This window comes from Thermochaetoides thermophila, assembly GCF_000221225.1.
Source record: "Thermochaetoides thermophila DSM 1495 unplaced genomic scaffold scf7180000011822, whole genome shotgun sequence".
Lineage (NCBI taxonomy): Eukaryota > Fungi > Ascomycota > Sordariomycetes > Sordariales > Chaetomiaceae > Thermochaetoides > Thermochaetoides thermophila.
The window spans coordinates 2,963,626-2,988,108 of NW_006383038.1; the positions used below are offsets into that span (position 1 = coordinate 2,963,626).

The 24,483-nt window shown below is 52.7% G+C and overlaps 6 protein-coding genes and 1 non-coding gene across 7 annotated transcripts; 5 read left to right on the plus strand and 2 right to left on the minus strand.

Annotated features, from left to right (window-relative positions):
- Nucleotides 1-1,570: 1,570 nt before the first annotated feature.
- On the plus strand, nt 1,571-3,046 carry CTHT_0072420 (uncharacterized protein; the record flags this gene model as incomplete). Its single annotated transcript, XM_006697439.1, has 1 exon — nt 1,571-3,046. One exon carries the CDS (start codon nt 1,571-1,573, stop codon nt 3,044-3,046), a length of 1,476 nt encoding a protein of 491 aa, XP_006697502.1.
- A 1,006-nt stretch (nt 3,047-4,052) lies between these two features.
- CTHT_0072430 (uncharacterized protein) lies at nt 4,053-4,802 on the plus strand (the record flags this gene model as incomplete). The annotated part of the gene is made up of 2 exons (XM_006697440.1): nt 4,053-4,577; nt 4,752-4,802. The coding sequence occupies 2 exons, from the start codon at nt 4,053-4,055 to the stop codon at nt 4,800-4,802; spliced, it is 576 nt and encodes a 191-aa protein (XP_006697503.1).
- An 887-nt stretch (nt 4,803-5,689) lies between these two features.
- Nucleotides 5,690-6,889, plus strand: CTHT_0072440 (uncharacterized protein; the record flags this gene model as incomplete). Its single annotated transcript, XM_006697441.1, has 1 exon — nt 5,690-6,889. The coding sequence occupies one exon, from the start codon at nt 5,690-5,692 to the stop codon at nt 6,887-6,889; it is 1,200 nt and encodes a 399-aa protein (XP_006697504.1).
- Nucleotides 6,890-8,583: 1,694 nt separating this feature from the next.
- CTHT_0072450 (uncharacterized protein) lies at nt 8,584-10,763 on the plus strand (the record flags this gene model as incomplete). Its single annotated transcript, XM_006697442.1, has 5 exons — nt 8,584-8,699; nt 8,756-9,227; nt 9,281-9,394; nt 9,503-9,680; nt 9,739-10,763. 5 exons carry the CDS (start codon nt 8,584-8,586, stop codon nt 10,761-10,763), a joined length of 1,905 nt encoding a protein of 634 aa, XP_006697505.1.
- A 4,884-nt stretch (nt 10,764-15,647) lies between these two features.
- CTHT_0072460 lies at nt 15,648-15,729 on the minus strand. The gene has a single exon. It is a non-coding gene; the product is annotated as a tRNA-Ser (tRNA).
- A 1,726-nt stretch (nt 15,730-17,455) lies between these two features.
- Nucleotides 17,456-19,182, plus strand: CTHT_0072470 (alpha-1,2-mannosyltransferase-like protein; the record flags this gene model as incomplete). The annotated part of the gene is made up of 5 exons (XM_006697443.1): nt 17,456-17,736; nt 17,807-18,196; nt 18,246-18,332; nt 18,383-18,785; nt 18,841-19,182. 5 exons carry the CDS (start codon nt 17,456-17,458, stop codon nt 19,180-19,182), a joined length of 1,503 nt encoding a protein of 500 aa, XP_006697506.1.
- A 1,313-nt stretch (nt 19,183-20,495) lies between these two features.
- Nucleotides 20,496-23,235, minus strand: CTHT_0072480 (dihydroxy acid dehydratase-like protein; the record flags this gene model as incomplete). Its single annotated transcript, XM_006697444.1, has 5 exons — nt 20,496-22,012; nt 22,134-22,241; nt 22,300-22,307; nt 22,390-22,484; nt 22,756-23,235. The coding sequence occupies 5 exons, from the start codon at nt 23,233-23,235 to the stop codon at nt 20,496-20,498; spliced, it is 2,208 nt and encodes a 735-aa protein (XP_006697507.1).
- Between the last annotated feature and the right edge of the window lie 1,248 nt (nt 23,236-24,483).

Sequence of the window (24,483 nt, forward strand, 5' to 3'; positions counted from 1 at the left end):
GAGTAGTCTGCGCTTTTCTCAGTCAGATCTCGGGGCTTTCACTCTCTCTCCTCTCACGACCTGGCCTGCCCTGTCAGATTTGCCGATCCTCTGGGTGTGATTCGACACCGTCGGCTAGCTTCGCCATTTCAGCTAGTACCACAGGCTGAAATTACCTTACACAACGTAATCCGTATGCGATGAAATGCCATACTGTGGGCGTTATACCCGATGCTTTACTCCAGCCAACAGTCGATATCTGGCAAGCTCCGACGAGGACGATAGAGATGGATCGAACGACATTAGTGTTGGAAGCATGGTGCTGATGTCGATGCCGTGATGATGAGAGAACCTGAACAGCGAGAGCTGTGAGCCGTGAGATGGATGAGATGGTGATGCTGATGGTGGCTGCAGCCAGATTCTCCGCATTCGCCTTGCCTTTGTGGTCGTCAAGCTAGTCTTTGGACAGCGACGGCGCCCCTCGATGAAAATGCAACGCAACCGCATGAAGAAACGAAGTCCGTCTTTCTTTTCCCTCCCAGCTGGACGTCCTCGCTGCCGCCACCCGCAGCCAGCCAGTCAGCATTGGGCGTCGTGCCAGCCCTGGCCCCGCCTTGTTCTCTCTCCTCGTCTCTCCCCATACAGTCTCATGCTCTCGAAAGGCCATCCCCAGACTCTTGCAGCGAGCTTCCCCTTGTCGTCCCTTCTGGCATGCCCTGTCGTGCAACCTCAGCCAACCCCGGGCTCCACTGCGCCCATTAGCCTTCATTAGCGTTTCTGGCACCTTGGCGGCCCGGGGCCATCGACACATCGTGCGCATCGTGCTGATTTACCATCTGTTGCTCCCCCAGATCTCGGCCTGCTCAGTACGACCTCGCCTGGCACCTGGCACACGGCACACGCACGCCCAAAAAAAGACGACCAGAGAGAAGAGGAACGGGGTCAACCTGCAGGAAACGAGCCACTCTCCACCTGGCGCCGACTGGCTGGATCGAGCAGAGCAAGAAGAGGGACACGAGCCAGAGAGCTGATCGCCCAGCCCGTCAAACTTTCCCTTAAAAAATACAGCCACCCGCCCCGGACTGCCGTCTTCGTACATCCTCTACAGACGCATGCCTACCTTATGTACACGTACTTCCAGGACTGACTGCTTCTGACCTCACCTGCTCAGTCATCCCATCCCGCCCTGTTCTTCCCACCCTTCCCAGTTCCGACCCTCTGGATCACTCCCGCGTGCGCAGGCTTCAAGGCACGCATCTCGCTGACTGGTGCGACCTGGTCTTCAACTTTTGCACTCGCGCGTACTGTTCGTCAGGATCCACGACGGCACTGAAAGATACACTCTAAGTTTCAGTGAATAGTGCAGTTGGCCCAGCAGCGTACGAACGATCCAGCTGGATGCTGCTGTCCTGACCATCTGACCATACACTACCACACTGATATGGTCTCTGCGGACCGCTCTGCACACTCTCGACACGTCGGCCATGCGTTGCTGATACGGCAACGAGTCATCGCGACCTAGGAGGACTGATCGGTGGGATCGACTCACCAGAGATTCATCGGGGAAGAGGACGAGTGTATGTCAGCCGCCATGGGAGTCCAACTAGAGCCCCTCAACCAGGGCTTGAGCGAGTACGGCCCGTGGCACTTTCACGACATCCGCTTTCAGCAGGACCAGCGCGCCGAGCTCGAGGCTGCCCTGCTGCAGACTGCCTCCATTCCCGGCCTGAACGACACACTGCGCGAGATCTCGAGGGCCGGTCGGCGGGAAGCTTCCTCGGGCTCGACGCATCGCGATGCTATCATCCCCGAGGTGGTCCTGTCGGTGTCCAAAACCGCGTCACGACCGCCATCGCCAGGGCCTTCAACAGGCCACATTTCACCACCTGCTGAGACATGGCCTTCAACGCCCCCGACGACACCCACGACGCCCGTGAAGAGCTATTTGCCTGTTTTACCGGACGCCCCGAACCCATACTGGACTTTCCGGCATCTGTCTGTGCCCGAGGGTCCGATTCTTACTTTTCCACTGGAGAGGGCTTGTGAGCCTGTCATCCGGCCGAGTCTGAAACGGCGTCGGCCAGACACCGACGTCGACGGCCCTAACACGGCCTCGCTGAGCTGCAAGAAGCGCCGGCTGCTCCGTAACCTGGTCACGTCACGTCTCTCGCAGCCCTTCTCCCTGCCGGCTACGCATATCGTCAATCGCGAATCGGCAGCAACCGGCGACAAGCGCTTCGCCAAACTGGCGGCCATGATGGCTGCCCGGCGGATGGTTACTACCACACTGGGCCAGCAGCAGCAGATGCAGCAGCCGAGCCCGTCTACCTGGCTTAGACGGGCTGCTGTGCTAAACCGTTTGCGCCAGAGGGTCTGCGCCGAGGCTGCCGAGCGAGGAGGCATCCTGGCGACTGCTGACCTAGCTGCCAAGGCAGCTGCTTTCCGGCAGCAGGGCCAGGCGACAGCGACGATTGTGGGCGGTCGGTATCTCGTCCAAGACGCTACGCCCAATCGTCTGGCACCGGGGTCTGCCGTCAGACCAGCCACAGGTTTGCCCCAGCCAACGGCGATCCCCGTGGTTGTCAGCCCTGTGCCTTGCTCAAACGCTCGACCGATTCATCCCTTGACAACAAATCCCTCACCCTCTTCGTCAGCACAAATCTCAAAACAAACGCCACCGCCACCCCCAACCGGACCAACCGCCCGCCTGCGCATCCCCAGCCCGCAGCTTAGGCCGTTGCGATCCCCTGAGCTTCGCGTTACAAGGCCGTTGGTGCCGCTTGAGCTGGAGGATTTATCCAAGCTCGACGAAGGCTCAGTACAAATACCGGCATGCCCGCCATCCGACGATACAGATGATGATGGCGTTGCATTCCCAACTTCAGAGCACGAGAGTCGGTATATGCATGATGATGAAGAGGAGGTGGGAGTGTATGCCGACTTTAGTGTTATATTTGGGGGAGGGGGAAATGATATCGAGGAAGAGGAAGGGGAGGGAGGTGATGGCGAGCATGTGGAGGATTATATGGATGATTTGGATGGGATTCCTTGGTGTGCAAGGTGTTGAACAACGTTGAACATATCATCATGATGGGAAAAAGGACGGCGGTTTTGAAGGCAAGGGTTTAAAGGACCACGGGGACGGCACATTCAGATGAGATACCGACGAATGACATCAACAACCACAGTATGCGGAGTTTTGGGCATCGGATGCAAAATCGGACATCAGACATGATTTATATCATTAGCATTGGCGATTTACTCAGCAAAAGGGTAATGCGGTGAACCTGGAATTGGTGGGTTGGTGGGTAGCACGGATGGACGGACGGTGGCAATCTGATCTGGCTTGGAGTTACATTCTGACTATTGAGATTTATATACACGCATTGCATTATATTGGAGTGAAACAAAAATGATATGAATGGAATAATCCATTTTCTTTATTCGGATTTCTGGTGCTTGATATTGTGTTGATGTTTTGTGTTTTTTGACCGCGTGTGCGTGTGTTACGTTGGCAACAGCTAGCTTGCCAGTCCAGAGAAGAGATATGCCGGATCTCTTACCGGATCCTCTTGATCAATCGACCACTCGGCGGGCTCCGACCGACGGTGGAGAGGTGGAACCGAGATCGGATCGGGGATGTGCTGCGCCGATCGACGTCATTCGTCGGGTTCCTATGGTTTTGGTTGTGGGGAAGGCGATCCAGGGCCATGGGATGGCAAGGCCACGGATGTGTACCACACACCTTTATCTTGGTGCGACCATCCATCCCAGCTCGAAGACCAGGGGGACTACTTATGGGTGTTATTGCTTCTATTTGGGGAGTGCTGACTGCAGGAATAGCACGTTCAAGGAACGCCAACCAGCTTTCAAGGTTTCAACGCCAGACGCTTCGACTTGATCTGTCCTGTTAGAGAGCTCCAAAATCCAAGACCTTTCAGCGTGCAAGTGGTATAACATCAGTCAATAACAGCACAACTCGACACACAGTGTTTGACTTCCCAGAGCAACCTTGTCAACTCTCGAGCAGCCCAACAACCATAGCCGATTCAACAACAACAAAACACGCCACAATGTCCCTCCCCGAAATCTCCTCCCTCTCCCCGCTCCCCGACGACCAGCTCCTCTCGACCCTTGACCTCCTCTTTGAGCCCTCTCCCTCGCTTCATTCCCTTGCTCTCCCCATCCTTCGCTCCAGCCAATTCTCTTCCTACGCTGAGCTAATTACCTCCGTCGGCGAGCAACTCCGTTCCCTCTCTTCCAAGGCATTCCCCTCTCAAGACAGGTCCATCAATCCGGGCGTTCCAACAGGGGGTGATGAAGAAAGCAAGAAGCAATTATTGGACATCCTGGGATCTCATCCCCGCTTGGGAGAAAAGAAACTAACGGCCCTGAGCGGATTATCCAAGGAAGAGCAGGGGCATTTAAGGGGCGAGATTGAGAGGCTGATGGAGATGAATCGGGTGTATGAGGAGCGGTTTCCGGGGTTGAGATATGTGGTGTGGGTTAATGGGCGATCGACAACGGAGATTGAGGAGAATGCGGGGAGGAGGGTTAACAGAGGGAATTACACAGCTGAGGTGGAGGAGATAATCCAGGTAGGTGACGACTGTTGCTTGTCATTTGGGTTTGAGGTCTTTAGGGAGAAAGGTGGTTGGGGAGAGTTCGGGGTTGAAACAGCTTAAGCTAGTTTTGGAAAGATCCCCAGAGGAGGTGCAAGGAAGGGCTGGATTTCGTCATGAATGTAAAGCTAACAATGGGTCCGTCAACAGGCCATGTGCGATATTGCCAAAGACCGGGCACGGAAGTTGGGTGCGAACTGAACTATTACAGCAACATCAAGCAGGTTTTTAGATCCTGCTCCGCGGGAGAGCGCAGTGCTATAAATAAAGAGCCATATTGTTCAGGATCACACGGAAAGATATCAATTTCGACGTCCAGAATCCCGCACCTTGACACTCTGTGGCCTTGTTTCGATTTGGGAAGACGGCATTCGCGGTTCAAAGGACTGGTATCATGAAGAGTGTGAGGAGTACGGGACACAGAATTGAGAGAAACCCGGGCTTTGGTTATGGGTGGACAGAAGGGCTCCATTAACAAGTGACTGGGTTGGTCATCCAGAGCAAGTCATCTCCACTGTGCCCATGTCTTCGGTCGGTTTAGTTACACATAGAGGAATGATAGAACGATTAGAGATGTTTAATGTGATGTGTCTTGTCTCCACAGTCGAAGGAACTCCTCGTAGAAGGGTAAGGGGATCATCGCCCCCCAAAAAGGTGCCCTGGTCCGGTCCAGTCCGCAAAGGAGTGTGGCCGGGCCCCATCCTACATCTCACGGGCATGGGACCTGTTGTCCTATTGTCCAGAACACACGAAAACACTCAGGGAAGGGACAGTTTGAACATGACCCAGCTGTTTACAGTCCCCAGCCGCATGTTCCCGCTAATCAATGTGGATGTTTGATAACTAACTGTTCTTTCCACTTACCTGGGTCTACGTACCGGTAAGCACCGGTAATCCTTCCATGTCCTTTCACATGTCCGCCCATGGCTTTCACCGGTCTTCTTCAGCCTGTCTTCTCAATGCTATTTCTTCAAGCACCCGTACCACATTCCACACCCAGTCAATTCATCCATACAATGCCATCACCATCATCTTTATCTTCAATCTCTTAACTGTCTTGTCTTGACGCCCAAGCACAGGCAATGGACATGTTCACCCTCCCCTTCCTCTCAACCCGCTTCTGTCGCTTGAACCAAGCCCAACCTCGCGGCCGTCGCCAGCAACAACAAGCCCGTAACAACCTCCGCATTCACAACCACTCGGAGGATCGCCAGGACCACGAAAATGGCGAGGTGGCTCATCCGACTCCTCACACGCCTCTTTCTGATCCAAACCCTCCTCTTCATGGAGGTGCTTCGCTGGCTGTTTCCGGATCTGTATACCCAGCTAATGATTGGGCTACTAGGTCCCCCGGGCGTGGATCACCGTCGGGATCCTCCTCTTCCCGGCAGAAGAAGGCCGCCGAGAGGGGGACGGAGGAGGAGGACGATTTGAGGGGTAGCAATGAGATGGGAGTGACGAGGACGCCATGGAATACGCCTGTTGGGTCGAGGGGGCAGACGCCAAACGCAAGTCCAGGATCGGAAGGGAGGGAAAGGGTACCGCAGACGCCGAACAAGTCGTCAAACTCATGGTCAAGGTCAAGGTTGGCGACGTGGTTTGGGGTTGATGGTGTCCTCGATGAAGACCAAGACGATCTTCCTGGACTAGATTGTGACTCTGGAAAGGATTATTCAGAGGACATGTCAGATGAGGATAGTAGCGACAACAACTCTCCCAACATTGAACCCTGGAGGTTCCTGCGCGCAGCGGGGCCATCCCCTTCCCCAAGAAGGGTGTATCAACATCTTCGGGCCGCTACCTCCCCGATAACTGGCCCAAGTTCAGCCCCAAACATCGGCTCTAGCCCGCCATGGCCTCCCCTTGTCCCTCCCACTCCAATTCTCGATGATCAAGCTCGAACTGAGTTCAAAACCCCATCGCAATTGACTCTCCCCGAATCACCTCCTCCGCCAACAGCTCCTCTGCCCCCTCCCCTACCGCCAGGGCCATACCCACGACTAGCTGAAACAGAACTATATGCCTCACCGCCTATGCCGGGGACAACCATGGGTCCGGGTTCGGTGTGGGGAAAGAAATCATCACCGCGATATGCAGTTGGACGGACTAGGGCGTCCCGGGGAAGGAAAACAAACCTGAAGGGAGGTCCGCTCGCAGGGATGGAAAGTCTGGCGAGGATTTTGGAGAAGGAGAAAGATACTAGACGTCAGACTAGGAGGATCAGGAGGAGCAGGAGGAGTAGGAGTGGGAGTACTCCAGTCAGGGGCACGCCTTCGAGGGTAAGGTGAGAGGGTTACCCGTCAACTCCTCAGACCTGAAGAGAAGGAAGGGAGGTTGACGCCGGGGGGGTCGACTGGGTCTGTCTGTGGTCGAAAATTGAGTTGTCTGGCTTTAGCAGCCAGTGAGTCAGGAACGCGGCAGTAACAGCAGTAGCAACAGCACGATAAGAACTGTCAATGCAACGACGAAGGCCAGCCGCATAACACTGTTAACGTTTTGATGCGACGGGAACCCAACACACAATGTCATCAACTAGATGACAGCAACATATCAGGGAGGTTGTCCACACTTCTGGAGAGCAGCACGTTGCCACTCGGTGCGGGCATCAGAACACAGCATTGTCTTGTGAATGCTGGCGCCAGACGGTCGTCTTCTGCTGGGAAAAAAAATGGATGGAGATGAAGTTCATATGATCAACGCGAGTCTTAGGATTTGTGTCCTGTTTGGGAGGAGGTTGAGACAGAAATGGAAGAGTTAGGGTTGGGAGTTGTCCGTGTTGGGATATGTAAAAACGAGGTCCGAGACATGGAAGGCCGCTCGATATCGCAGTCTATCATGATGTTATTGGTATGAGTTGAGGAGACTTGGAGATGTTTGGGGCCTGGGCTCATGGGTTGTGTGAGGTTAGAGAGAATAAGATATGACTATGACTTGAAGACAGCGATAGGAAAAAAAATGACATAGCGAACAGACCACTGCCCTATCCATGTCATCTGCAGTGTCTCTCCGATAAGAATTCTCGAACGCCAACCAGGTTTTCAATAGACCGTCCGGTGATAATAACCCCCATGTCTCGGCACTCGGCAAGCCCAACCCCATCTCAACCCGTCCCAATTGGATGGAACATACCGAGCCGGGGTTGGGCGTCGATCTCAAACCACACTTCAGGTCAACCACAACAACTATGGGCAGTTCCAACCACATGCACGCATCCAGCCAGCCATATCACAGGGTTAATGCCATCATTGATATCCGAAAGGGAGCAGCACTTTGCAGCTTGTGATAGAGGCCCGGGGTTTTCTATTGGACCTCACGCTGGCACGCTTGATAGCGTTAAGATATCGACATTCTCAGTTGACAGTGGCTCTTTCTCAAAAGGAAAGAACTGGTATTTCCAGTCCAGATCCAAAGTCTTCATCCATCAGCACGGCACGGTGTAGCAAGCAACAAGAAGCGACGACGATCTTCACCTGTGCCTTCTTTTCTTGGATTGGATTGGATAGAACCTCTGCTGCAAAGCATGACAACATGAGAGGCGGAGAGATCGCCGGCCTGTCAGTGGTCCTGCCAAGAGCTGAGGGACTTGTGCTAGGCCCTTGTCGGCGGTTAGTGCCTGGCATGCAGGGTTGGGGGGCTGGGATCAGCTGGGTTTGGGGAAGCCACTACGCTAGTCTAGTGTAATACAGAGTGCAGACAGCCAAACATGAGAAGCCACTTTTTGTGAGAGGGCACGGGGCATTTGTGGATTGTGGACTGGAGGAGTTGGTGGTTGGGGACGTGCAGAAGGTGTTTGTGTTTTGGTCTGGCAATTGGGTCATGTCATTGGGCCAGACAGAAACCGACACGTTGATAGACGAGAACTGAAGGGAAGGAGGGGGATATCTATACAGTACATAAGGGCGAGGGGCCCAGTCTATCTGCCTGGGTTATGTCATTGAAGAGGGGATTCTAAGGCGTGAGTGAACATACTGGAAGGACAAAGATGCCCGCACCGTTGTATACCCAACTATCTGGGGCCAGCGCCAACAAGAACGGCCAGCCAAAGAGACTGATTGTGTGTTGCGATGGGACGTGGCAGGATTCTCTTGGTGCTAGGGAGTAGGTGTCTCCTTCTCAAGAAGAGCTGAAGAACACTCTACTAAGACATTGTATAGCCAGGAACCCCCCTCCAACGTGACGCGCATCTCCCGCGTGCTCTGCCGCACTTGCAGCGACGGCACCCACCAAGTCATCAGCTACCACGCTGGCGTGGGCACGGCCAACTCGCTCGACCGCTTCACCGGCGGCACCTTCGGCATGGGCCTGGACCAGGATATCCGCGAGGTCTATAATTTCATCTGCACTAACTACGTCGACGGCGACGATATCATTCTCATCGGCTTCTCGCGCGGAGCGTTTACTGCGCGCTCCGTTGCGGATATGATCGCCAGCGTGGGGCTGCTGACGCCGGACGGGCTGGACTATTTTTACGAGATTTTTGAGGACTACGAGAATATTGGGAGTACGTCCCGGCCGGTCGAGGAATTTTTGGTGGGGGATTTGGAGAAGTATGATGGGAGTGTGGGCACGAAAAAGGGGGAATGGGAGGCGAGGAGGATGGAGAGATATAAGAACGCGCTGAAGGAGGTGAGTGTGGTAAAAGAGGGGTAGACGGAGGAGATGCTGACTGGACTTAACAGCGCGGATTTACTCGTGATACCTACCAAGACGGCAGCACAGTAATTAAAATTAAGGCTCTCGCCGTTTGGGATACCGTCGGCACGCTGGGCATCCCCCCTGCCCCGGTGATAGGGGTCAGGGGATCGGCAGATCAATAAGTGTCTCCCTAGGTCTCTAGAACGTTTGGTCCATAACTAACAACTTGTACGTGGCGTTTCACCAACACGCAAATCTCCAACAAGGTTGATAACGCCTTCCAGGCCATCGCCCTTGACGAGCCACGCTATGCCTTCCGTCCGTCGCTGTGGGAGCGCGCACCGGGCAGCACAACACGCCTCAAGCAGGTTTGGTTTCCGGGTTCACATTCGAATGTCGGGGGCGGCTGGGAGGACCAGCAGATTGCCGATATCACGCTGGCTTGTAGGTCTAAGACTTGCCTTAGTGAATTGAAATTTTGATCTAATGAGCGATGCCGCAGGGATGGCCGACCAACTCTCCTCGCTCGGCGTCGAGTTCAACTTCAAGCGCATGATGCACACCTTCACCGAGACCCTGCGCTTCTCCGCCGCTCATCCCTTCCCCTACGTCCCGATCCTCTCACCATCCTTTTCCTCACTCAAATCCCTCGTAACTCGACCCGTGCGCTCCCTCCTCCCGTCGAAATCGACCTCGCCTTTGCCCTGGGCCTGCTCACCCATCTACCACTCCCCTTTCAACACCTCAAAAGACTCTTCGTCCCCCAACGGCGGCACGCCCACCTCTTCTTCTGACTCCGACTCCCTCAAATCGAAGACGAAACATAAGAAAGTGAAACGCTCCCCTGGCCCCTGCACCCTCCGCACAACCTCTTCCTGCTCGGCCCCTCATCCAGAACCATCTCTCCCCCCGGCGACGTTATTCACGACCTACGGCGCCCGCCCCTGGTCCCTGGGCCAGATCCGTCGCCCCACCAGCGTCATGACCACCATGGCGGGGACAACCATCCGCCGGCCGGGGAGAACCTTGAGAGTAGATGAGACCACCAATGAGGACACCGACGAGCCGTTGCTTAACACCGGCGAACGGATCCACTCCAGCGTGCGTGTAAGACTTGCGTGTCAGGGTCTAAGCGTGGATGACGAGTCCCTGTGGGCGTGTGAAGCCCTTCTTGGCGCAGGCTGGGTCCTGGAACGCGGTCGCGTAAGCGATTCTTCTGCTACTGTCTGGGAACCTGGCGAGGAGGAGTACGTTGCCAAATGCTTGCGCGACGGGCCGAGAGAGGTGACTGACCTCGCGTGGTGCGGGGAGTATCCTTCTAATGGGGTGTATCCTGTTAAGGAGGGGGATCGTGAGTGGAAATGGGTGTGGAAGGGGAAGGTGAAGGGGAAGAATGGGGAAGAGGAGATGCAGGTGCCGCAGGAGTTGGAGTTGCCTGAGGAACCGTTGTGTGGGTATTGGGAGAGGGTTTTGCTGGGGTTGATGTGTGGCGAGGTGGATGTTTGGAGGTGGGCTCTAGGGGCGTAGACCCTAAACATGTAGTTGAGGGGATGAGGGACTGGAAGGAGAATGGATGGCAGAGGTTAAAGGTAATGATAGTTGGGAAAAAGAATGCAGAGTTATGGAAACAAATTAGTTCGGATCTTGTTTCGCTTAGTTTATGTTTAGTTTCGTCTCTCTTTTTGCCAGTGACTGGCCCCATGCGTGTTAGGATTTCGAAGCTGTTTGTTTGCCCCCTTGTTGGTTGCCCTGACATCATGATGTTTGTCTACTTTGTGTTGCTCTTGAATAGCCCTAATTCTGTTGCAGTGAAAGGGGTCAAAGAGCTTCTTCATTTTCCCTCTTATATTCACTTGATTTTGCAAAGTTTTGATACCCCCTCTCAGAGAAAAGTCACTGAATAGTACTATGTGATCCTTGGACAAAACACTTAACTACTTAGTCGCCCCTTCTCTAACGTTGCTGAAGCAGTACATGTGTTTCACTAAAAAGAAAACTCTGAAGCGGTTAGTAAGTTTCACCGCAGAAAGAGCCAGGTCACATCACCTATGATAAAAGCTCCATTGTCAACTTACACAGTCTTTGATCTGATCCCGACAACCATTATGCATTCCCAGTGTTCAAGTCATTTCACATGCAAACTCATGATTCTCGTTCTGGTAGCCTCGCAACTCAATATGCCTCAACTTCGCAGGAGCCTAGAAGATCTAGCTATAGTTTTGCAAGACAGAAAGAAAGAACTGGGAGTGTGTCAAGCAGTATGCTAATTGAGTTATCCGACTGCAACTGGGGCATCCGAAGCATGCTGGAGCGAGCTCTGATAGAGTAACTGGACTCCCCGTCGACGACTTTGAAGGAGAAATAAACTAATCACAGAGAGCATAAATAAGATTGCTGAGAAAATCCAGAAGCAGCTCGAAGCAAAAAGATCAGGAAGGTTCGGAAGCGAAAAAAAATGAAAATCGGGAATCAAGAGGAGAGTGGCTGTCAATGGTTTTGAATGACTGAGGCTCTTATTCTCAATTTATGTCTCTCAGACATTCAAGTGGAGCTAATCAGCCATCCTATTCCTTTTCTCCTTCATGTTCTTAAGTAGTACCGTCCAGGAAGTTGTTGACCCGAAGGGTGCTAACGAGTGGTAACAAAGATAGCAGGGTGTATTGGCACTATGTCAAGAATTGGGAGCAAATTGAGAAGGCACATGAGGGATGCAGAATATAGTTCTGAAGAGTCACACTCAACTGTGGAAGAATGTACGGGATTCTTTTGTAGGACATGAGTTGATTGCCACTTTATGGGATCAGGAAAAGAGACGAGATATGGAGAGGTTGGAGAAGATTGCCGAGAATGTGCGGGAGCAGTTGGAAGAGGAAGGAGGAGAAGACAGTTGAGAGGAGAGGTGGGTTACGATCAGGGAAGAAGCAGGAGCTTGGATGGAATACATGATCTCAGTGCTGATGGGCGGAATAATGGCCTACTCTGTTTTACCTTAGTAGCAGTGATTACCGTTTTAGTGTAATGGTATTTGAATTTTTTTTTTCAGATGTTGACAACGGGTTTATTTTTTGCTATTTCGTTCTGCTATGTGCTTAAGTTGGATCCTTCAGCAGCTTGCCGGCTTGACTAAGAGGATGTGTTAGCTAACAGTAACACCATAGTCTGTAATAACTTTGTGCATTTTACAGTCTTCCTGTGATTAAGCCAACAGTGAGAATAACAGCTTGCACTGTGGAGTAATTTTCCTACATCTGTCGTAATAAATCTCGATTCTTGGCCAGCTAAGTGCAGCTCAAGTTGGAATATTGCCGGTCCACTTAAGAGATGCATCTAAAAGGTATGGTAAGAGCCGGTGGAATTTCAGACTGTTTGTTTACTTGTTTTCCGATTGGGATTTTCCCTTTTCTTGGCCACTTATATCAACAGGCCTTCAGCTGTTGAGAGATCAACTAGGTGATGACCATAACTACGTAGAGAGTAATCTCTATGGAACAATGCTTACTTGACGATGAAAAAGGATATTTCTCTCTCTAGCTTATAAGTGACTGTGGGTTTGGAAACTGCTTGTTCGATACCCCAAAATCCTTGTCTCCTCAAAGTTACAAACTACTGTTGGATCGCAACCAGCGCTTATGGTCTTCGGCTCTTGGAGGGAAAGTGTCGTCATAAATGTTACTGTTACTTCTGGACAGTAATTTTAGTTTGAGACCTTTACCGTGTTGTTTTATTCTTGCGAAGTCCACTAGTGGTCGGGGAGATTGAGGGTAAGGCTTCTAGATTGCTAAGGTGGAGGGAGGTTCAGGGAAAGATTCTGGTTTAATAACAGTGGATATGGATTAAACAATTGTTTGCAGGGACCTCGTATTCAGTTGAATCACTCTTTTCAGAACTTCTTGCTCTTGGCCGGTACTCCCTCAATGACCCTAACTAAGGGAGAAGGCTTGATCATCTGGTGAAACTCTGGCAATGGCTGGTCAATGCGATCAAGTGACCAGGCAGCGATCAGCAAGTAAAATTATGCCAGATAAGTTTTGTAGTTCCAAACACAAAAGAGTTGGTCTACATTGATTCCAAGAGCTCTTCATATCCAACCTATCAAGGCTATGAACTAGTTAGGCGATTCTTGGATACCGACGTTGAGAGGATGACAACGCGAGAATTAGCAAACGGCATGAATGAGAATGATAGTTCGACGTAATTCCAGATACTGCGCAGGCTGTCCCTTGACTTTCAGGATGTCAACACCAAGGCTGGAAAGGAGGTGGAAGAGCTCCTCGAGAGTACCACATAGAATGGCGAGCTCGACTACTATGAGAGTAGAGACATATGATACACATTCCAACTGATTTAATGACTGAAATAGAACCGAACGTCAAATGGCCAGAGAAAGATAAACCTTAACTTACCAAGCTGTTTACTGATGTGGTGGGCCAACTGATCAGCCTAAATCAATCAACACTGGTATCCAAGGGAGCAAAGTCTGGCCACGAGTGTAAGACTGTCTCAGTCGCGCATAGCAGCTAACTGGGTCTTTCCCCCTGATATCTTACCCATACATGTAATCATACCGGTACAGGGTCAGTTACCTAGGTAGGTATGTTAGATTCTTGATGGCAAAGTCGGTGAATTCTTATGAAGCCTGGGGAGAGTATTCTTCCCCAGTAACCGTGAGAAGAAGGTAAGACGGTAACGAACCGACTTGACCAAAAATGCCTGAGTAGAAATTAGGGATTGGATTAAATTTCGAGTCTCTATACTCATCCTGACCCATATTATAATCCATTGCAAAAAGAAATACCCATGATCATATAGGTGCCGGGACTGGATGTAGATGGCAGGCAGGCACAAGTATAGTGCTTGCTCCGATCGTTGTGTCCTTGATGTTCTTGGGTGAGCAGTTCCTGTGAGTGGTCAACAAGGGACAGACATCTAGTTATTGTGAAGTGTTCTAATCTACTATGATTCTAGTGAGCTTGATGTTGCTTGCTGCTGACTAACAATACTTTCCGTAGATGTCGCTGCTCAATCTCCCTAATATTCTCCTCCTGCCATCTAAACTAGCTCTAGTTCTCCCTCATCGGCCACACAACCCCGTACTCCCTCCCCTGCTGGGCCGTCATCACCTTTCCAAGCACAGATCCTCCCGGGCAGCGGCCCTCTGTCGGCGGTTCGCTCACCTTCAGTACCCATCTATCACCCAATCAGTCACCCGCTTCATAGCCATCATCCTGCTCCATGCGCATTTACCTCTTAAAACAATCAATCCTCTCACCCACATAATCCGTAATCCCCATCCACGGACTTCTCCCATACCTCCCATCAAAGGCCCAATGCCCACTCACTCCAAAAGTTCACATCCGCAAAAGCTAGCCCGCCCAACGGTGCAACCGGCTTGCCAATGATATTACACACTGCATCGAGGAAATGAACGACGTTTTGCAGACGGAAAATGCCCTGCCAGCGGGGGCCAGTTTTGCGGGTCCAGGGCTTGACGAAAATAAGGACACTGCTGCTGCCGTAGATAGGGAGAGCGGTAGAGAAAAGGGACTCGAGAAGGTAGGTGTTAAGGGAGGGGAGGGTTGTATAGATGGTGAAGGAGTGGGTATTGTTGCGACGTTGCAGCGGTAATATAAGGTCAGACACTAGATATATCGGTAGATGTACGTTCAAAGGGGTTTTGGGCGGCGCAAACGATGGAGGGGGACCATGCAGAAACGTTTGATTCGAGGGACGGGAGCCAGTCGGGGTTGTGGGCGAAAGACATGGCGAAGAATAGTCGAACTTGGTTGGATGGAGAATGAGAGGTCACGGTAGCAGGCTAAAGGAGGACAATGAGAGGGCGACACAAAGGCACAGGTGGGCAAAGTCTCTTGACCAGACGCTCAAAAAGGGCACCAAAGACACTGGCGTTTTGCTAACTTGAGGTTCCTTTTCCAACAATAGAATCAAGCAACACCTAAAGTCAAAGAGCGAAGTTCGAGGAGGGTGGTTCCATCACCGGAGGCAGTGATGGCTCCACCTGCAGTCTGTACATGATTGATCTCACTGAAGCACCTTGTCTGTGTCCAGTGTATCTGACTGTAGGTTAGTGGTTCGTTCCTGTCGATCTTTATTCCTCTCATGATTGTTCCAAATCCATAGCCAAAGATCTGGACAGGAATATAATGCCGACAGACAACACTCCTCTTCAAAGTGCAACCATTGCGCTTATTGCACATCAGCCCGGTCAAGAGAGCCATATTCTGCTCTCCAGTGTTTTGACGCGAAGGCTTGGACTCTACTTGTGTCTCTACCCAACCACTGTAACTAGAAAACAACATTGCACCGATCCCGCATAAGGTGCAAAAAGAAGCCGGCACAAGGTCAAGAAAGAAAAGAAAAGGTGTAGGAAGGTAAAAAGTGAGTGGATTCATGCGACGCGGGCCCGATTCGAACGGACGCTCCCGAAGGAACAAGATTTCTAGTCTTGCGCATTAGACCACTCTGCCACCGCGCCTTGCTATACGACGGTCCCCAAGTTTCATAATAAGGGCACCTCCCACCGTAGCTGCTTGTTTGCAAGGTCGGTGGCAACCTCGCCGGGGGCAAGTTGGCAGCAGAGCCAGAGAGCGTCAGTCAGGGGCAATGGAGGCGAGTTTGGATCCAAGTGCTTCGATCCCATGTTTACAGTTTTTGCGCTCGTTCTCATACCCGGACTAAAAGTACGGACCAAAAGTACAATCTTGTTCGCATACGATAACTGGATGCATCAGGATCAATACCCGTATCTCACGCTGTAGATACAGAACAGCGACTGAACCACGCTGACGCGCACTTCGCTCTCTCCTGCATCCAACAAATTCACAAGTGGATCGAGGCAAAGGTCTGGACCCCCAAATCGCCAGGGGGGCTAACTTTGACAGCTGGCAGCCACTGCCGAAGCCCGAAGATGCGGCGGTCAAGCTTTGGCGCGACCAATCGGATGGGGGTAAAACTTGCTAAGATAGGGGAGGACAGTGTATGATTGAGCAAGAAGCACTGTGCGAAGTTGAAGACAGTACGTAATCTTGGGACGCAGTAGGGAACTTTGCCCAGCGTACAGAAAGATGCGAAAAGGACAGTGCGATGCTGGCTAGAAACGACTCTGCTTTGTTAGACAAAGTTTACAGTCTTGCATCGCATTGAGCCGTTCCCTTGTCGGAGCGGAACAGCCCGTCCTGGTTCCTTGTGCTCCCCTAGGGCCCATCCATCAATCAGGGCCAGGAGTGGTGTGTGGGCGACTCGCAGCCAAGGAAAGGAAATTTCAAGCCTTCGATTTTCGATCAATCGCTGCTGGCAGAGTGATTGCGTTTGGCATTGTCTACACACAGTGTCAGAAAACGGCAGTCGTCCAAATCTTGGCTCCATCGGCTCGACCAGCAGTTCCACAATCGACTCGTTTCCAGCCAAGTTCCAAATCAATCGATTTCTAGGCCCAGGATTCCACGACTTCTTTCTCGTTGGCCACAGCCAAAGTGTCTCCAAGGAAGTGTTTCATCGCTCACACACTTCAGGGTCTCAGGGGTTAAGCAGACTGTCAGACTGTCTGTCGGCCACCACCGCAGCAGCAGCAGCAGCAGCAGCAGCAGCAGCAGCAGCAGTGAGGAGCACAACGTGCATTCGCTTACTCGGCAGAAAGCAAGTGAGGTTCGCCCCCTTGTCCTCTCGGCCTAGCCACAGAGCCACACACATTTCGACACGACATCTCCAGAACAAGAGCAGACAGAGAAAGAGGGAAACAGAAAAAAAAATAAAGAGCTTGAGACGCGCAAGGGCGAGTCCCCGCGACATCTTCTTATTACCTCAGCTTTCTCATTTTTCCACTTCTCGTTGTTTCTGGCCCCCAAGAGGGATCAAGATCAGGGGAAGACGTCGTTTCTTCCCTGCCGCTCGCTCGCATCCCGCATCTCGCACTTCGAAATCCATCCATGCTCCGCGGCCGATTCGCTTCGTTCCCTCAGTCTCGTTTTTAGTTGCTGGTAATAGACGCTTTATTCTGTGGCCCGATACTGGACGGACGATTTGCTTGCGTACGACACGACGACGATAGACACAACGAAGACGACGATCCCAAGAAAACGGATGACTCTTTACGGATAGACAAACACATACACACACTCACACACAAAGAGAGAGAGAGAGAGAGAGAGAGAGAAGCACAAAAAAAAGACACAATTTAATCATCTAATCTATTTGAGGACACCATGGACCTCTTCCGACGAGCCGGGAAGTTCATTCCCTCTGTCGGCCCGCCGCTGCCCATCGTAGAGGAGAAGGACAAGCCGCGCCGGCTAACATGGACATCGCGTCTGGCATACCTACGCCGCCCGCTGCGCCTACGAAAGGGCTCCAGCATTACCGTGCCGCTGGGCGTTGTCATCCTGTGCCCGCTAGCCGTCATCATCTTCGTTTTGGTGCTCATCGTCCGGCATCCCAACTCCGGCGGGAGGATATTGATTCCTGCGGGGGCGCCGCCTGCAATAAGGTATGCCTCCCTCTCTATACACTTTGCTCCCCTAGATATTTGCTGACAGCCGTGTGTACAGAAAAATCAGTGAAAAATATGACAAGGTCTTCGTCACGGGTTGCCTGGAGCCCGACACGTCGAAGCCCCGCGCTAACGCCGCCTTCGTCGTGCTGGCGCGCAACAAGGAGCTCGACGGCGTCGTCCAGTCGCTCAAGTCCATTGAACGCCACTTTAACCGCTGGTACCACTACCCCTACGTCTTCCTGAACGACGGCGACTTCGATGACCACTTCAAGGAGACTGTCCGCAACTACACCAGCAGCTCGGTCGAGTTCGGCAAGGTCGGCCCCGATATGTGGGGGTACCCCGACTGGGTTGATCCCAAGGTGGCCAAGGAGGGTATCGCCAAACAGGGTGATAATGCCATCATGTATGGCGGGCTGGAGAGCTATCATTTTATGTGTCGGTTTTACTCGGGGTAGGTGTCCTCATGCTTCTTGTGAGGTGGGCATGGCTAACGAGAACAGCTTCTTCTACAAGCACCCCCTGCTGGCCAAATACGAGTGGTACTGGCGTCTGGAGCCCGAGATCAAGTACTTCTGCGACATCACCTAGTATGTTCTGTCTGCAATCGACTTCCTCGCATCTCGTACTGACTTCTCAGCGACCCCTTCCTGATGATGATTGAGCACAACAAGACGTATGGCTTCACTATCGCCGTCAAGGAGCTTCGAGAGACTGTCCCCAACATGTTTCGCTACGCCTCGGCCTACAAGCGAATGAACAACCTGACCTCCCAAGGCCTCTGGGAGATGTTCATCGAGCCCAAGCCCGAGAAGCCCGCCGAACCGCAGCCGCCGACGGGCATTCCCGAGGAGATTCTCCGCAGTGAGCCCGGCCGCAACGGACCCCCCGAGATTGACTATGAGGCCATGGAGGGTGAAAAGTACAACATGTGCCACTTCTGGTCGAACTTTGAGATTGCACGGTTGGACTTTTTCCGATCCAAGGCGTACGAAGACTTCTTCCAGATGATGGATCGGAGTGGTGGGTTTTGGATGGAGCGGGTATGTCCCTCTTCCCCTTAACGTTTCTTGAACACATTGCTGACTTTATTCCCAGTGGGGTGACGCCCCAATCCACTCCCTCGCCCTCGGCGCCCTCCTCTCTCCCAAGGACATTCATTACTTCCGCGACTTCGGCTACCGCCACACCACCATCCAGCACTGTCCTGCCAATGCGCCGGCCCGCCAGCTGCCGCGCCCGCCGTACCTCGAAATGACGACGCTGGACGAGAAGAAGCGTATTGAGGAGGACCAGTACTGGGATGAGATTGATCCGCCGAAGGAGAATGGTGTCGGCTGCAGATGCCGGTGTGATACAGATATTGTCGATGTTGAGGGCAAGGAGGGAAGTTGTCTTGCTGAATGGGTGCAGGTTGCTGGTGGCTGGGCTAGTCCTTGAGCCTTGGTTGAGGTATTGGAGTTGACAAAGGGCTGACTGGTTGGACAGAGGCCGGGTTGGGCTGAGGTTGGTGTTAGAGAGGGAAGGGTTAAGTACCTACTACCGACATGGTTCTGTGTGGGATAATTACTCCGTACGTAAGTAGTATTGTGATATATATCTGGTTAGTGGTCTAGTCTTTGCTTGTCCTGTCTTAGTGTTGTTGATATTCCTCTTGAAGCGTCTACCTCTGTGCCACAATTCTTAACCCGATGCTAAGGGGCCTGACTGCAGGACTGACTGCTAGGAGAAGCAAATGTTTGCATTCAGCTTAATTGGCCAAATAGCACCAGTTCACTTCAACTCCAGTCTGTCTTTGATGACATCTAGGCGGTGGCATAGCTGAGTCTTCTAAGCTTTAAGGAGAGGTTTCTGATGCAAAGCTCAAAGCTAATGCCAGCAAAGAGCATGGCGAACAAGTGCCTCCGTTTTTAAGTACCACCTTCCAGGCCCCATGACACGTGAAGAGGCTTGCTACAACGTCTTAGGCAGCCTTGGCTTCGAAGTGCTACCTATCACGTTGACCAGAACACCAAAGGAGCCAGTCCAGTCAGCACCTATCAATCACACAGGACCGCCTCAACGTATCACTAAACACCCTGGTCATATCACCAATTACAGACCCAACATAAAATCTATTTATTTAGGAAATCAGCGATCCCCCAATGCTGCCTGTCTTATTATCATGCCTATCATATCCCTGCGCGAAACCCGTCTAGAATGATGGTATCTCGCTGCCGCCGTCACTCTATCTATGACCCATTTGTGGTCTTGCGTGCGTGCCTATGATCTATATCTTGTTTTTAGGGTCTTCCTTTCTTTCTGTATGTCCATCTGTCCATCCAACCATCCGTCTATGCTGTGACTCAATGGTAAGAAAAGAGAAAGGGGGGAGTACTAGAAAAGGAGTAAAGAAAACACTTCCTAACCAGACGCCATCCTCCATTGAGCCGTGAACTGACCATTTCCCGCCGTGAATTATAAGGTAGATGATTAGAAAAGTAGGGTAGAGGGATATGAATGATCAATCCCAAACCGTGCTATGCGAGATCCTTGCCATACCATGCCCAGAACCAAGTCGAGATCTCATCCCCACCCCTCCCCCCTTCGCAGATAAGGTGAGATGATCGATCATGATCATACAAGCTCCGACATGCAGTACTGGTGGGATATCCAGAAGAAAAAGGGGGATGTTGTTGGGAGACGGGAGGAGGGTATCGGAAAGTGAAGTGAACCCCAAAAAAGAAAAAATGTCGTACCAGTCAGTCCCCTCTCTACCACTCAAGGCTCTCACTCTTAACAGGTAAATCCGTCACCGCACCATGGCTAGCATCGCCAACCAAGCGGGCATACTTCGCCAGCGTGCCCCTCAGTGGTCTGACTGGCGGCCTCTTCCATTCCCTCCTCCTCTTCTCCAACTCGCGTCTCACCACCTCCTCCCCTTTGCCAACACCCGGAATCTCAATGATGTCAATCCGATTCTCCACCGCATCAATCTTAATCACATCCCCGTCCTTGACCAGCGCAATCGGCCCTCCGACCACGGCCTCGGGAACAACATGCCCAACAATAAACCCATGACTAGCGCCGGAATACCGCCCGTCAGTGACCAAAGCAAAGTTCGCCATGTCCGCACCCTGAAGGAATGCACTTGCATTGAGTTGCTCGGGCATGCCTGGGCCACCCTTGGGGCCCTCATACCGCACGATGAGCACGATATTCTCCTTGGTAGTCCTCAGCTTCATGTCGGTGCGCAGGGCTCGGTCAAGCTCATGTTCTTTATCGAAGCAGCGTGCCGAGCCGATGAACTCTTCGCCCTCTTTCCCCGTGATCTTGGCGACTGCGCCGCCGGGGGCCAAGTTACCCTTCAGCACGCGGATGTGGCCGCTGGTCTTGATCGGGTCATGTAGGGGGCGGATGATTGCTTGTTTGTCAGGGCCGAACTCGAGGGAGGGCTTATCGGCAACGTTCTCCCAGAGAGTTTTTCCGGTGACGGTGAGGATGCTGCCGTCGATGTAGCCTGCTTGGATGAGGAACTTGAGCACTGAGGGCGTGCCACCGATCTTGTTGAGGTCTTCCATGAGGTAGTCGCCGAAGGGCTTCATGTTAGCGAGGAGAGGTGTGCGCTGGGAGATGGCGTCAATGTCTTCCAGAGTCAGGGGTACGTCGGCCGAGGAGGCCATGGCGAGCAGGTGCAGGACTGCGTTGGTGCTGCCACCCATGAGGATGGTAATTTTGACGGCGTTTTCGAAGGCCGCACGCGTCATGAGATCGCGAGCGCGGATGTCCTTCTCCATGAGCATTTTGATTGTGGAGGCAGCACGCTCGCATTCTCTCATTTTCTCGGGAGACTTGGCAGGATGAGAGGAGGAACCGGGAAGGGTGAGGCCCATGGCCTCGATGGCGACCGCCATCGTGTTGGCGGTGTACATGCCGCCACAAGCGCCGGGACCGGGGCAGGAGTGCGTCTTGATATCCTCCAAGACCTGTTCAGGAGTGGCATTCTTGTGCTCCTCGCAGGGCTTCAGGTTGCCAGAGGCCAGGGCGCCGCGGGCCTCGTAGCACGTGGTAATGTTGATCTCCTTGCCGGCAAGCTCAGAGTAGCCCTTGCGGATGGTGCCGCCGTAGATCATGAGAAATGGCCGGTTGTGACGGGCAGCGGCAATCACAACGCCAGGCATGTTCTTGTCGCAGCCGGGGATGCTAATGTTGGCGTCGTGGCGCTGGGCGCAGGTGATGGTCTCAATGTTGTCAGCAATGAGCTCGCGTGATTGCAGGGAGAAGCGCATGCCTAGTAATAGCAGAGGTTAAGTTCAGGGTCAGAAAAACGCTCATTGGGTGAGGGTAGCAGCCGGTCTTGGGGGCCCGACGCTGCTGCTAGTAAGTACCCTCGTGATCAGGGTAAAACTTACCCTCGCTACCCATAGTGATACCATCCGACACGCCGATGGTGCCGTACTGCCAGCCGATCATCCCCTCTTCCCAAACGGCCTTCCTGACAAGATCGCCAAGCTCGCGCACTGTTAAGTGTCGTGTGTTAGTACTCGCATACAGACTGGCCCACACGGAGCTACTCACAATGAGAACTGCGTTCATGTTCATGTTAGCATCAGGCCTGAATAAATCATATCAACAAGGGCATGACTTTAAAGGACTGGGAAAACTCACTTGCACGGATTGCCCTCCCACCAAACAGTGGCAATGCCCACCTGAGGGGCATTCTTTGTCTTCTCCCAGTTCTGGATCTGGGAATAAAGCATGCTCTGTGTGCGCTTCGGTTAGCATTTCCGGTCCTCATGCTTACCCTTCTCGTGACCACCCGACGTTCACACTCCCGAAACCCTAGTCACGAATCCCCTACATGTCCAAGAGGCGAGCTGTTCTATGCCGTACCCTGTAACCCCTCACGGGCATCCGGGTCGCACCTAAGGCGCCATGCCCCATTCACACATGCCTTATGCAGGGTCCAGCGGGATTCGGGAATAAGGGACTTGCCAGACGATGTTAAACATACTAGAAGTGAGCAAAACGTACCTGAGCACCAGGAGAGTCATTATCCCGCGTCATAAAATGCGACCAGCGGTTGAGCGGGGCACCCTGCTTATGCTTCAGCTGAGGGAATTCAATGTAGTCTCCAGGTCGGGGCAAGTTGCGCGGCACCGGCATGTCGACAACCGTGGCCGCGTCCCAGTTGGAAGCAATGCTGGCCGTCTCAGAGTCGATGCCCTGATCATTGTTGTTGCCATTGTGAACGCTATTACCATTGCTGGTACGAGCACCATTGCCATTGGTACAGTGAACTCCGTTGCCATTGTGGTGACCGTTTGTGTAGTGCCCATTCAGGCGACCATGGCCATTCGAGCAGCCGTTGCCATTGGAGTAGCCGTTCGAGTGGCCGTTCGACAAAGAGTGCCCATTCAGGTCCTCACAACGCCTAACCTGGCTCAGGCCCAGGCATTTCTGCTCTGGGGCTGCAGTGTCCAAATCATGAGCCTCGTCCGCGTGAGGCGCCATGCTTCTCCCGCTTCACTTCTTCAACTCCCTCACTTTAATGAGGCCAACTGGCTTGAAGTCTATGCCGCTCTCCACGAGGGGAAGTCGCCCAGATCGGCTGTCGTCGGCAGCTGAGCTCTTCCGTAATAATTTAGGCAGGTCGATTTGTTCTAAAGCTCGCTCTCGCCCGCTCACTTTGGGCGCTTGATGCACGCACGATGCAAGCTCGATCGCCAAGAAACCCTTCCTGCTAGCCCAGAGCAGCGACTCGCAGATGCGTGATGCGGGAGCGGGCAGTCGACGACTTGAGAGTCGTGATGTCGATTGGTGGGTTGGTCCAGTCGCGACTCAGCAAAGGTGGGATGCCACTCTTAGAGTCTTAAAAAGTAATGGGGAAAAGTAATTGCCTGCAATAATCGTATCGATAACTCGCTGCTCGCTCTAATCGATAAGTAAAACCCGCGACTCGGAGCCCAACTTGCCAGCACCAGCTGCAGATGCCGAAGCAGATGTGACGTGAATGTGGGAGAGGGAGAGTTGGGAATTGAGTAATGGTTTGAAAAGGCGATCGATCGAGGTCCTTAAATATTTTTCTGGCACTCCCTCTGCAGTTGCACGATTCTAGTCTCGATACGATGTTGAAGGGGGAGTTAGAAAGACCAATCCGAAGTCCTGCTTGGTGCGTGATCGTTGTTGTTGTTGCCGGTTGTGAGGCTCTTTACTTGGAGACTTGTTTGTTCATGGATGACCACTGGTGCTAAGGTCGTAAGCTTCTGGCTCTTCGGGTGACCTTGGGATGGAAGTCGGGTCATAAGGTAGGTAAAGGCCAAGCATGAAGGGGATGACGCCTTTTTCATACTACGAATCACCCAGGGCTTATTTTTTTTTTTTTTTGCCTTCCATTCGAGCTCCAGATGAAAAGATCCACGCCTGCGCTAGTCAAAAAGTTGACTAGGAACCTTCCTGGCCCGGGCAAGGTTTGGCTTCAACGCTGGCTTCGGGCATACCAACCGAGCTGCTTCGTCTTCGGATGATTAACTCCAGTCCAGATGAGCGGCCTTGCCTTCTGTTGCAAGTTGCCCTGTCGGTCCTGGTCCTGCAATGCATCGCTGCATCGCTGCTGCGCTGCTCCTGCGCTATGGCGATTCCATCATCTCCCGTCATCGTGTCAAGGTCTCAATGTCACTCTCACGTCGCGTTCATCCCGTTTTTTTGGCACCAACCATACCCCTGGTCCCCTGGTGGTGCGGTGGAAAAGGCCCGGCCGTT